Raw genomic sequence first — 13,095 nt, 5'->3', positions numbered from 1 at the left:
TGAATGCAGAATGTATATTGCTGCATTAGAAAATACAGTTATTATTTTTTATTTCTTTTATTTTACAGAATGATACCTTTGCTGATTTTGATTCCATGACAGATCGCCTTTTAGATGAAATTATTCAGTATATACAAATTTATAATCTACCCCTTTCAAAAATCAGGTAATATCTGTTCTATACTATTTACAGAAATAAACTTAAAACTAGAGCCCTGGGTTGTTTTAAACTGTGATGCTCAGGAGCAGGCCAAAAGAGAGATTAGAAAAAGCAATTTGGGATGGGGGAGGAGTAGGGGAAAGGAGAACAATGGAGAGGGAATTGCCAGATGAATGAAGACTGAGCAATGTTGTAAGCTCATCTATTGGTGGTTTTAGGGCAGGTTTAGCATTACATTTAAGGAATTGCTGTCCTGTGCTTCAACAAATTCTGCATAATAGAGTTCTGCAGAAAAACAGATAGTATTTTGAGAAAGTCAAAGGAACCTGTAATAGCACTATGGCAGGATGAAATTCGCTTCCTTCTGATTTTATAGTCCCTTCACTAAGTATGACATGGCAGACTGTCTTGTCACTCCTACAGGGCACTTTCATCTTACCTGTGATGTTGAAGGGCAGCTGCATGAAAATGTATTTCATTCTTTTTTATGTTTTCTGATTGTTTCATCTGCTAAATAGCATGTTTAACATCTTATTAGAGGGCTTACCACAGTCTATGCATTCCTGTTTTCTTTTACATTTACTTCCAGGGAATGCCCATTGCACTTATTTTCTCAAGGTATGGTGCGCCATTTGGGCAGACTACCTTACTAACTCAGCAGTGTTGCTGGAGTTAGCTCATCAATAGATGAAAGGAGCTAATTCAAACCTGACTTTATCCATTTGTTTAGGCATCCTCAAATTATACATCCAGAAGGTTTTTTGACATGCTAGTCACATATGTTTCAGACAAGTTTGTGCATTCACATGTGTTTGGTAGGCCTTGTTCAGCTGGAGGAAACATCTAAAACATTTAAACATAATCTCACTGTTTAAACAAATGTTTCTGTTTTGAGCTAGGCAAGATTTGATGTGCTTAATTTTGTCTAAACTGTTGATTTAAAAATTAAAAAAGCACTGTGCAATCATATTTTTGTTTCACAGACTACATGGTAGCACCCTCAGTATGGGAGAGAAGAGTTCTGTAACACACCAGCATACACCAGGATCTTCTCTCCCGTGCTGTTGTCTGAAGATTGTAATGAGCAAACCCACCCACTTATCTTCTCATTGTTTATACCTGAGAACTGGACTCTTGTTTGCTTTTGGTTTGCTTCTCTCATAAGACTTCTGATTTGTAAATATTTTTCACTTTTATTTGTTACTTGTCATGTGAAAGAAAAAAAAAGATTTTTTATTTTAGTTTCCTTTTTAAGGTGTATTCTTGTCTTGGGCCCTACTGAAGCAGAAGTTTTCATTTTTCTTAAGCTTTTGTTATGAGAAAGTTTACGTGAGAGACCTGTTAGAAAGACATGTGCCTCTATGCAAGGCCTTGAAGGGACAACCCAGAAAGCCTGGGAAAGTACTGCTGAGAAATCCTCTGCTCAAGAAGTTGATGCTTTCCTGTCCCATTTTGGTTATGCCACTGTAGAAAACAGCCCTTGTAGTAGTTACCTGTGGTGTCCTGAATGATGCTGGTTTCTCCTCATAAAATCTCCCCATCTCCTAAAGGAAGTGTTCTCTCTACAAGCACTGCTCCATAACCACTCAAAATAGACATTAGTCTCCAGATTTGTGATTTTGTATGGCAAGAAAAGCCAACATCCTAAGATGGTTGGATTCTGTCTTGCTTAAGCAGTTGGACATCAGCATCCCAGGCTTCAGTATAAGGACAATGATGTTCATGGTGGGAGCTCCAACTTTCTTGGCCCTGGATAGATTAATTTTATATTTCTGTATTTCCAGTTGGCTCTTTCTTTTGTTTCCCATTTACTTTTTTCCCCCCTCCCATTCTCTGTTATCCCTAATGAAGACTTTCTCTCCTAAGTTACACAACTGTGCTCTTGCAGTGATCATTAATAGACCGCTGGGGACCTCTACCATAAGATACCTGTACCTACAGTCATCCACACTACACTTCATTCTGGTGATACACAGTTCAGGCCACAAATAATAACTACTTGTTACTAATAGAAACTGTACTGAAACTAAAGCAACTTTAGACCTGACTTGGTAGTTCACTGGCAGATGATTGTTGTCACAGCTTAAACAAATCAAAATCAGATCAGGTCAAGGTAAGTTCAGATATGGTCTGAGATTCTGCTCTTTATTCAGATAAATGCAGAGTCTCATGCTCTCAAGTAATGGTGAAATCCTACTTACTATGCTACATTCCTGTACTGAGAAAAGACATTCCCTGTACCACTGGAATAGTGTCGGCTTCAGTAAACATTTTGGCACCTGCAGAGCTAATACCAGAGCTAATACAAATGCAATTTGCCTTATAAAAGAACTGTTTAGTAAAAAACAGGAAGCTTTAGGGTGGGGGGACATCTGGAGGTCATTTGGACCAGTTATACCAATGTCACCATCAAAGTTAATGCAGTTTTGAAGCATGTCAAATTGCTCAGTCGTACCCATTCAAGTTGTAAGTATCTGTGAGGATGAAAGCCCTCCAGGTAACCAGGCAGCTGGGGAATAAACCACCTGCTCTTAAGTGAAGTTTCAGAAACCATTTTGCACATGTCATGTCTTACGTAAATTTCTGATGACTTTCTTTGACCTCAGGTAGATTAATCAGCTTGTCATCCAATTCCCTAAGTAACATTGGCTCATAGAAAAAAAAAAAAAAAAAAGAAAGTGTTTAATGCTATGCATATATTAAAGCATCCGTTTGTTGTTTGAGCACCTCATTGGTTATGAATCTTGATTGATTTTTCTTCCTTCCATGAATTTTTATAGTTGCACAGGATTCTTGTTTATTGGCACAGAATAATGAGGTTTTGCTGTGTCTGATTTTTCTAATATGCTCTGAGTTGGTAGACTTGTATCATAAAACAACTATAAAAACTGTAATTCTGTTAACTTCAGTGTGTTAACGATTTATTCCGAAAATTGTAATATTGCCACCTAGTGTTCATTGCTTTTGCAGAGCTTCCCATGAGTAGGATGGATTACATTCCTGTTTTACACTTTCAAGACCCTATTTTAAGGATTTTCCTTTTCCTCCTCCTTTGATTTGAGCAATTTTTGAAACCTTTCTCTATTAAAAAACAAATTTAAGGCTTATTATGGGTTCACCTAAGCATCTGAATTGGATCACATTGTATTACTGTAACATTTATTATATTTCTATGACTTTTCAAATTAACTTCAAGTATTTAGTCTTTGAGGTACATTCACATAGTTGATTGTGAGCTTCCAGTTTTCCTCAAGATTATCTTTCATGTTTCTGAAGTTTGGGTTAAGTATGCCTGTACTCTTAGGGATGATAGAATTGGTAAATGGATTGCTGTTTTTTTCACAGAAAATGTCCTTTGTTATGGTACAGTATAAGAGTTTCTCAGCCCCTTATGATGTTTAGTAAATACTGTCTGAACTTTAGGAGAACTGTCAAGAGAGTATCTCTGGTAATGCTCAGATCTTTAGAAAACAATCTGTTTTACTTAAAAGCGGTTACATCACACAGATCATCTTCAGGGTCAATTCAATTTCTGTGGGCATTTGCTTGTTCTTAAAGACATCTGTGGTTTTATTGTTCTTGTGTGGAGTTTTATGAAGTCCTCCGAGGGAATAGTTTTAAATTTTAGTATTCAAAAGAGCAGCTCAGTATTTTGTTTTGCAAATGCACTGCTGTTGTGCTGACACCACAGAGGATACATAATCTTTGATTTCAAAATTAGTTAGGCAAATATAGCAAACTCAAGCAAATAATTTCTCATAAAATTATATTGGAAATCTAGTAGTAAAAGCAACTGAATACATACATGCTTAAACTATGTATTAATAATGGACAAAACTCCTTTTTCTGTTATAGAAATGCATAATTATTTGGAAGTGTAGGAGTTCAGGGTGGTTCTGCCATTCTATAACCAATTGTTTGAATTTTTATTTTTAAATTGGTATTTTCTGAGAGCTTTCTTGCTTGGGAAGAATTTAAACAGTCAAGTAATCTTTAAGCACTGTATCTTACACAGATGTTACCAGAAGCTTTGTCTTAGTTATTTTTGTTTATAAATGTAGTGATACAGAGCAAACACGAAGGATGATCCTAGAGGAATAATATTGTAGCACGTATGTGATCCAGCAGTGATAGTTCCACTGTACGTAATTTTGGATGGTTGTCTGTTCTCACCATATCCTGGGGTTGCCTCTATAACACAGGAAGGCAGTTCTTCCTTCTAACTTTTGAGTCTGTTCTTCTTTAAGTCAGTGCCTAGTTTGGTGCGGTCCTGATCTCAGCAGGGATCTGTAAGCATAATAACTAGAATTGCTTAATTTTGTAGTGTTTGTTTTAAAGAAATGCTTTGTATAGGCTTCCATATATGACAGTAAGCACCTCACATTAAGTAATATTTATCCTTAGATACAAAAAGCTAAAGAGTTCCATCCATCTTTCCCTTAAATTGCTTAACCAGGGAAACACCTGAAAGTACTATTGTCCTGACAGAGACATATTCTTCAATTGCTTGCTTAAGCTAATAATCACTTCTTTTGAAAAGGTCAGATCTGCTGAGCAGATCTGAGATGTTGCTTCTGTTTTTAAATAATCAGGTTCAGTTAAGTAATGGTGTTCCCCCCATTAGGACTACCTTTGGAATCTGTCTACACCAAATTGTTTCAGGAATGTTCCTACATTTATCATATTGAGTGCCATCACATGCCAAAGTAATGATGATTTCAGTCATGCATGGCTCATAAAATATTTTCTTAATAGTTGGTGCCAAGGGAAATGAACCCAGAAATAGTCTTGGGTTTGGGTGGTAGATGCTGGTGGAAGGATAGTTTGGTTTTGTTAGCTTTTCAAAAGTGCTGTATTATATATTTCTGGAGGAGTTCAAAACATGCTTGTAATGAGGTTGTGCAGCTTGAGAAACATGGACAAGCTATGCCTCCTGAATTACATAAAATATTGGTCTGAGTGGAAACTTTTAATTAATTTTTTTCCTATGCTCTTTTAGCATTTCATGATGCCGATTTACTTTTTCTCTGTGAAAAGAAAAAAAATCCTGCTATAAAATTCCATGTCATATTGTTTTTTCTCTTTAACAGCTTTATTGGACACTCACTGGGTAATTTAATAATCCGTTCAGTGCTCACAAGACACAGATTTAAGTATTACCTCAACAAACTTCATACCTTCCTGTCTCTGTCTGGACCACATCTTGGTACCCTCTACAACAGCAGTGCTCTTGTTAATACAGGTGAAGTATTATTTTCAGTAGTATTAGTTTAGGGGAAATCTTGTCTTTGAAATGAACTTAGCAATTTTATGTGGGATGCACATTTCTGCATTACTATGATTTTGAGAAACTGCATATTTCACTGTCATAAGCAGAGAGAAGGGTTATAAAAATAAAGTATCAATAAAAGGATGTGCAAGAGGTGATTGGCATAAGTATTTTCCAGTATGTTTGGTTCAGATTTTCTGTTGCAGCATAAATAAACTCCAGTTTTAATCTGTTGAGTTCAATTTATAATAAACTGAATTGAATATACTTAATCTGCCAAACAATTATATAAGATACATTAAAATAATTCTAAACTATCGGTGTCTTTTCTCTCAAAAATGCCTTATAACCTGCAGCATGTTTCTGCAGGTGTGCATGGTGAGGGAGGCAAAATTTTCTGAAAAGTCAGTTAGCCACCTATTATTATTATTGACTAATAAAGAGAAATAGCACCATAGAAAAGTTTGTACTGTGATATTCCTGTGAGAAAATTCTGCTTCCTTTTTTCAAGTTACATTTAATGAGTTCAGTTTAGAAACTGAAGAAGTAATGCCTGTTGTTTTTTGAACATCAAAATGTTCTAATGCTATACAAATTATTGAAATAGAATGTGTATATTCTGGCTAACATTATTTACACTTTCTGGAAGTTATTTTTTGTTGGCAGGCATGTACATTAGTGGAAATAAAGGCCTTCATGCTTCATTGTGTAGATAGATAGGAAAGAAAATGAAAATTTAAATTGTTTCTGAGAGACTGTTATGAACTTTATATATTATGCTTAATTGGTTTTTATATTTTATTGTGGATCTATACTAATGTTGTACCTAACATTGCAGGACTGTGGTTTATGCAGAAATGGAAGAAGTCTGGTTCTTTATTGCAACTGACATGTCGAGACCATTCAGATCCACGACAGACATTCTTATATAAACTCAGTAAAAAAGCAGGTAAGCTTTGTTAATGCTTCCTATCTCTTAAAGGCAACTGTGTACAAATATGAATAGGAAACCTAAAAAAAAAAGGAACTTATTTTCAAAAAGTTCCTGTTTCAGTTTTAATATTTAAGAGTTGTTTTAATCCTGTATTCTTCAAGTAAACAGTAAACCATTTCTGTTGCAGAGGCATGATATTACTTTGAGACTTTCCTTCCTAACTAATGAGCAGAACTTGAGTACAGCCAATAGACAAATAGAGGATTTTTTAAATATCTAACTGTGAGCCACTGTGTGGTGAGTCAAGTGATGTGCCAGCAGGAGGGTAGTTTCCATTAAGCATTATAAAATTATTGAGGATTCATCTGACAGGTGTATGTGAATGTGTGTCAGTCAAGCAGCTGTGGAGCCAGAGATGCTTGTGCTGTTTTGTGAAAAATCCAGGCACACTCCTAGATAAAAATATTTCTAGGTTGTCACAGCTGGAATTTTGTTAAGGGCAATGAAGTACAAACATATGGCCTGGAAAAGATGGGACATACAGCTCTTGAGGTGCTTGAATATAAAATTTAGAGGACTTGGAAGAAGCAGAAAATAATAATGAAGGAGGAAGAAGAAAAATCATAGGTAAGATAGGAATATTGATCAAAAATTGATTTTAGAAAAAACTTGGGGTTCTCTTACCCTTCTCTTCAGAAGCTACTATCATGAAGTGATTTTGTTGATGATATAGTAATATCTAAAGCTGAACTGGTATCTAAAGGTGAACTCAATCTAGTTTTGCTGTCTTTTGAAAATAAATGTTTGAATATAAATAAAAGTTATGTGAGAAGTTACACACTAGATGCTGAGTAAGACCCCTGGGACCCCTGCTAAAATATAATCAGATTAATTGATCAGTTGGCTTAAGAAAAATTCATATTCCAGGGTTTTTATGTGTATGTATCTCAACATGGCTAGAGACACTGTCATTTGAGTACTAGTGTCTGTTTAGAAGCGTGACATATTTTCTGATAGCAGACCTTTATATGACAGGATTTTTGAAAGACCTGGATAGCACTGTCTCCAGAGTCATAATGTGCATTTCAGACTTTGTTCCCCATAAATGGTAGAAAAGTCTTCAGGCTCAGTTTCTGCTTTTCTTTATTACCAAAGAGATAGAAAGAGCTGTATTTTGGGCCACAGCCTCAGCTGCACCATCTTGTTTCCAGGTCCTTCAGCTAGGTCAATGTAGGGGAGAAGGAAAGGCTGGGGGAGACAGGAGAAAGAGATTTGAAAAATTAATTATTTTAGATAAGGAGAAAATAAAGTAAGTTTTATGGTTCCCTCACAGAGAAGGAAGAAAGTTTTCCTTTGAGGGGTGAGTTAATATACTGTAGGTAAATGTAGGAGTTGGTGTCTTTAACTCTTGATATGTGTACAAGCCCTGCTTCTGTCCTGCCATCTCTTTCGTCTCTCAGTGGGCATACTTGACTCTCAGATACAAGGTGAGAGGCATTTGGGATTCCCCAACCTGCACAATTCCTCTTTTCAGATTCTAAATATAGGGAATTTTTGTGCTGGTCTCAAAAATTATTCTAAACATAAGTCTTTCCAGAAGTCACTTAACCCCCAGGGTACATGAAAGAGATTGACAACACTTTTGAAAAGTGTAGCCCTGAATTTGCAATTTCTGTTGATTTTTGTGATCATATAGTTAAATAGGGGTCTAAGATGAAACATCTGTTACTGCTTAATGTGGTGTCTTTTTTGGACATTGGCTTTGCATCTGGGAAAATCCCTAAGGCAGCAAAATCTAAAACTTGCTGTGGATCCAGCAGGTGGTATTTTGAGGCTTCAAGGTCTCAGCTACATAGTTGTATGGTGGCTTGTGACTCTAGATTTCAAATTTGTCAAAGAACATACATGTTAAACAGATCCTGTTGCTTAACCCCAAAATGGGTGAAGAATAGGTAAACAGTTAAACTCACTTATCTTATGAAATATCCTATATACTTTCTTTGTTCCTGTGAAGATTTTGATCACACTTTTTCATAATGAAAGATTGATGATACTTATGTCTAAAATATGATATTCAGAAGGGGCTGTTCTAAGGCAAACTATTTTCCTAAAGTGCTCCATTGTGTTTGGCCTAAAGCAGATGGGTAGCACCAGAAATCTGCTGCAGATTGCTAGAAAAAATGTAATAATTTCATGTCTTTAAGTGCTGTAACTCTGTCATTGCTTGGGGTTCCTACCTTTGCATTGTTCTACTATAAGCGTGCTTGTTCAGGAATTAGGAAGTTTGGGTTTAGTTACAAAGGTTTAATAATACTTTGGGGTTGTGTTGGGTGGATCTGCACCTGTGCTTGAGCTGGTTAAACCTTAGAATGAGGCAGCGCCTTAGAGAGGCACCTGCACTAGGCGGGCTATGTCATGTATGTGTTGGTGCTAGGCATGATTTCTAATGCAGCTATTGTCTTAAACATCAGTGAAGACAAGGCACCATCCATCTGTAGGTTTCTTTAAGCCATGTGGAGGCTTTACTCTCTTCTGTATAGCCAGAATCCAACCACTGTATTCCTAAGAAACAAGATGAAGGTTTGAACCATACTCAGTTTAATGGGGAACTCTACAACTGAGCCATAGCCATGTCTTTTGAATATGTACAGAGGAAAGGCTGGTACCAAACATTGCATTATTTTGTAGGTCTACCTATTGTAATTGGCTTTTGTGCAAGATCCTGTAATAATTAGTGTCAAATATCAGTTGTAAAATGTTTCATTTTTCAGTCGTAATAGATCAGAGGATTTGCTATAATGATACATTTTTTTCTTGTAGGTCTTCATTATTTCAAAAACATTGTGTTAGTAGGATCTCTGCAGGATCGTTATGTTCCGTATCACTCTGCTCGCATTGAGATGTGTAAAACAGCTTTAAAGGATAAACAATCAGGTAATAAATATCCTGCAAAATAAACAGACCACTTAGGTTAAGAACTTACACATATCAATCTCCTCCCACTTAATTTTGGCTGCTTAACTGTGGCACCTCTATTATGTGTTTAGAAACTTTGGGCTTACTTTGTAGTAGAGGGAGAAAATCCATGTAGAGGCTGACTTGCTTTCTGTGTCTGTCCTGTTCTATTACATGCAGATGGAGATGAGACTGAACAGGTTTCTAGCTCATTGACTTTGATGAAAGTCAGGTGAGATAGACATAGCCCTTGATGTATTATTTCATGAACAGGGAGGACAAATAATTTTGATTTTTGAGGATATCAAATTGTAGCATCAGGCCCTGGGCTGTATTTAGCTGTGGCTTAATAATAGCACTGAAAAAAAAAGGTAATTTTTCCATAATCAGTTAGGGTCATTTTACTTACTATTGAGATATCCTAGCACAATTGCATTCTAGTGTTATATATTGACAAATAACTTTTATGTGATGTAATCAGTTAATACTGATAAGTACATTCTCACTATAAAGGTACAAATATTAAAATGCACAGCTTAAAATTATTTTTCCAACATTTCTAGAGGAAATTAAACTTTCTTTATATTCAATCTTAATAGAACCACAGCATAATACATTTCATTACTTCTCTTTACTCTGGAATTGTTTCATTCTGAGTTCAAGGTCAAAGAATTGTTTGTTTCTGGAAATTCACACAGTACAACTCTTCTTTTCCTCTACAGGACCAATTTATGCTGAAATGATTCAGAACCTGCTTCTGCCAGTTCTTCAAAACAAGGAATGTAATTTGGTTCGTTATAATGTAATTAATGCATTACCCAATACAGCAGATTCTCTCATAGGGAGAGCTGCACACATTGCTGTTCTTGATTCAGAAATATTTTTAGAAAAATTCTTTCTTGTTGCTGCCCTAAAGTATTTTCAGTAGAGAAAAGCATTGTCAGAGACTTGGTTATTACCTCATTAACAGATGAATTCAGATAATGTGTGGTGTTAAAGTATAGCTACAGCTGTATTTTAAGAGATATTTATACTTTTTATATGGAAGATAATTTATATCATCCACACTTAGGGCTTTTTAACATCAACTTTACTTTCTAGGTAATGTGACTGTGCAATATTTTTTTATTTTGTTCTTTTTACTTTTCTATTACTTTTTCTTAATTTTGGGTACCTAATTATTTGGAAATTAAAGCACAGTGTGTACTTTTGTTTGGTTATTGGCTTTCAGACAACAGAAGTCGATGTTACTTGGCTACATTTTACAAGAGGCTTTACATGCCAACAATAAATTGGATTTTAAAATTCTAACAATGTCTTACGTGTTCACTTGTCGTATTTTAGCACTGTAGGAAGTTTAACTGGAAACACAATGAGCTGCTAAAATACTGGATATTTGAAAATTACTATATCTGCTACAGCTTAACAGTTTTTTACAAAATCATTACTGTCATTGTTAAAAATGTTATGCCTATGGGAATATATTTTCTGCTGATTTCAAAAACATGTTCGTTTACATACTCAAATTTTATGACTGGAACTTTTGTTTTCAGAAGAAAATTGCAACTAAAGATTTTTGAATGTTCAGTGATATCTTCATTATAATTGGGGGTTTGCAAACTGTATTAAGATGGTTCCTTACTCTGTCAGTTCTTCAGATGAACATGGACAATTTTATGTGGACTTCCTTGTATATACTTAAAATAAGTAAATGTTATAAATTTCTGCAATACTTTTATGAATTTAAAAAATTTTTAAATATTGTTAAAATGTTTTATTGACTATAAAGTATTGTAAATATAAATCAATACATCTTCAATTGAGACTATTGTAAACTTCACCTGTTTAGTGACACAGATAAAATGTTTTTGATATACAGGAATGTTAAAGATCTGACTTTCTACTGGTGCTGAATAGTATTGTTTGGTTTCTTCTTCCTTCCCTTTTCTTTGTTTCAAACAATAGTTCACTAAAGCTGGGGGAAAAGAGTTATATGTGCATTCACGAATTGTACACTAATTGTAATGAACATTTTTTGAAAAATATAAATTTGTTGTATAATGCATGTTTATTTTTAGGATTGTGTTATTGCATCTGGTGTTAATAAAATGAAGAAATTACTCTAATGAAAGCAATTAAAGAAACTGAAATGTTCTGCTAATTACCAAAATTCTGGGGAAGCTTTTTGTATATAATTAATAATTTTGTACTTTTGAAGTTAATATAGCAATAATAATTGAAATTATTATATATATATATATATATGAAATGTCTATAATTATAGATGAAGTGATTTTGCATTTGATATGTAATGTTGTATAATAGTCTTTGTAATATATGGGGGGGGTTCCTATAACTTACAAGATGCTGAAATGAGTATCTGAACATCTAAAGTTCAGCAACGTATACACTGCAGAGTATTTCATTAGAGTTGTGTTAGGCAGGTCTTTATGACACAAAGGTATCTTTAATACATTCTCACTATAACAATGCCTATTTTTATTTTTAATTTTGTATTATGATGTTGCTATTAAGCTCTAAATGTTTAAATTATGTTCTGGTATCTCAACTGTCTTTTATTTAACAATACTATTGGATGTGGCTACCTGCTAAACTTTGAATAGCTGTTGAAGGGAGCTGAAGTTACTAAATATTCCTTGATTCACAATTAAGACTTTAAAGTGTTCTTAGGAAACATTTAGATAGCTCTCTCACTATTGAAAAATGTCTGTCTTGCTTTCTGTCTCTGCTGAACATGTAAAGCATGCTTTTGTGATCAGAATAGCAGAAGTATGACAGAAATAGCCACATTTTTTTTCTTTTATTTTATTTTTTTTCTTTCTCTTTTTTCGTTTCTTTTTTATTGTTTTGGAGGGAATGGGGGTGGTAACAGTAGGTCCCAACTTTAAAGCAGCTTGAATTAGGCTTGTTCTTTGAGGAAAATGGATGGTGCAGGACATCATGTGATATTTGCGTGTAAGTATCTCAAGGAACAGGGCAAATTAAGAGAACAGTAAATTCATTCTCTCTTCCTTAATTTTTATTGCCTACTCTAGATGTGGTCTGGTAGCCCTCTCAGTACTGTAGCTTTTGTGAGGGCTGTTTGACTTCCCAAGTCCCAAAGGAATGTGCTGTCTGACCGTAGCGAGAGGCGTGATGACCCCAACATGTCCTTGAAGCATAGGAGGTTCATATTGACTTGCAGACTGTATGGTCACTTGCAGTTGCTCTCTGAACAACACATGCAGGCTGGGATATTTTGGACAACTGTGCATGTGTTGCATGGCATGTTCTCCCTACTCTTGCAGTTGTGCAGTTGTCTGCCTTCACTTTCCTAGACCTAAATACAGACCTGGGTATACATAAGTCAGTGTCATCTGATGCAGTAGAAGATCTAAAGTGCTGCTACTCACTGTCTCACCACTCTTCTGTTTGAATGAGGGCTTCATCTTCCTTTATGATAGTGACCTCTCCATGCAGGTATCCTGCAGCTGCTTCAAAGAGAATTATGCTGCTTACAGAATGAGAGGTAAGAACTGAGGTCTTAACATTCCTTTGACTGTCAGTCTCTTGTTCTCTGAAGGAGTAGGCTGGTACTGTTATTTTAAAAAGCTCTCAGTGATAAAATTAGGAGATCACTGCATAAAATGATATAGGGTCTGAACCGCTATTTCCATGTTGTATATATAAATTAATTCCTTGGGTTGTGTTTGAATCCTTGATACAAACTAAACTTTCTGTTACTGTAAATCCAGGCATTGCTACTACTTTGGAAAA

General features: G+C 35.2%; 1 protein-coding gene across 8 annotated transcripts in view; it reads left to right on the top strand.

Annotated features, from left to right (window-relative positions):
* The window catches only part of FAM135A (family with sequence similarity 135 member A), a 79,585-nt gene extending 68,106 nt beyond the window's left edge, over nt 1-11,479 (top strand). For 7 of the 8 annotated variants that reach the window (XM_077782356.1, XM_021530156.3, XM_077782352.1 and 4 more), the window contains 5 exons: nt 69-166; nt 5,251-5,402; nt 6,268-6,378; nt 9,184-9,297; nt 10,041-11,479. In XM_077782356.1, the coding sequence (XP_077638482.1) occupies nt 69-166; nt 5,251-5,402; nt 6,268-6,378; nt 9,184-9,297; nt 10,041-10,246 (681 nt within the window). In that variant the 3' untranslated portion in view covers nt 10,247-11,479. Of the gene's footprint in view, nt 1-68; nt 167-5,250; nt 5,403-6,267; nt 6,379-9,183; nt 9,298-10,040 lie in introns of those variants that run through there. The other variant, XM_077782358.1, reaches the window with a different exon arrangement.
* Nucleotides 11,480-13,095: the final 1,616 nt, after the last annotated feature.

Source organism: Lonchura striata, chromosome 3 (assembly GCF_046129695.1).
Source record: "Lonchura striata isolate bLonStr1 chromosome 3, bLonStr1.mat, whole genome shotgun sequence".
NCBI classification, from domain to species: Eukaryota; Metazoa; Chordata; class Aves; order Passeriformes; family Estrildidae; genus Lonchura; species Lonchura striata.
Note: the sequence above shows the minus strand (reverse complement) of the source record. Positions and strands in the feature narration are given on the sequence as shown.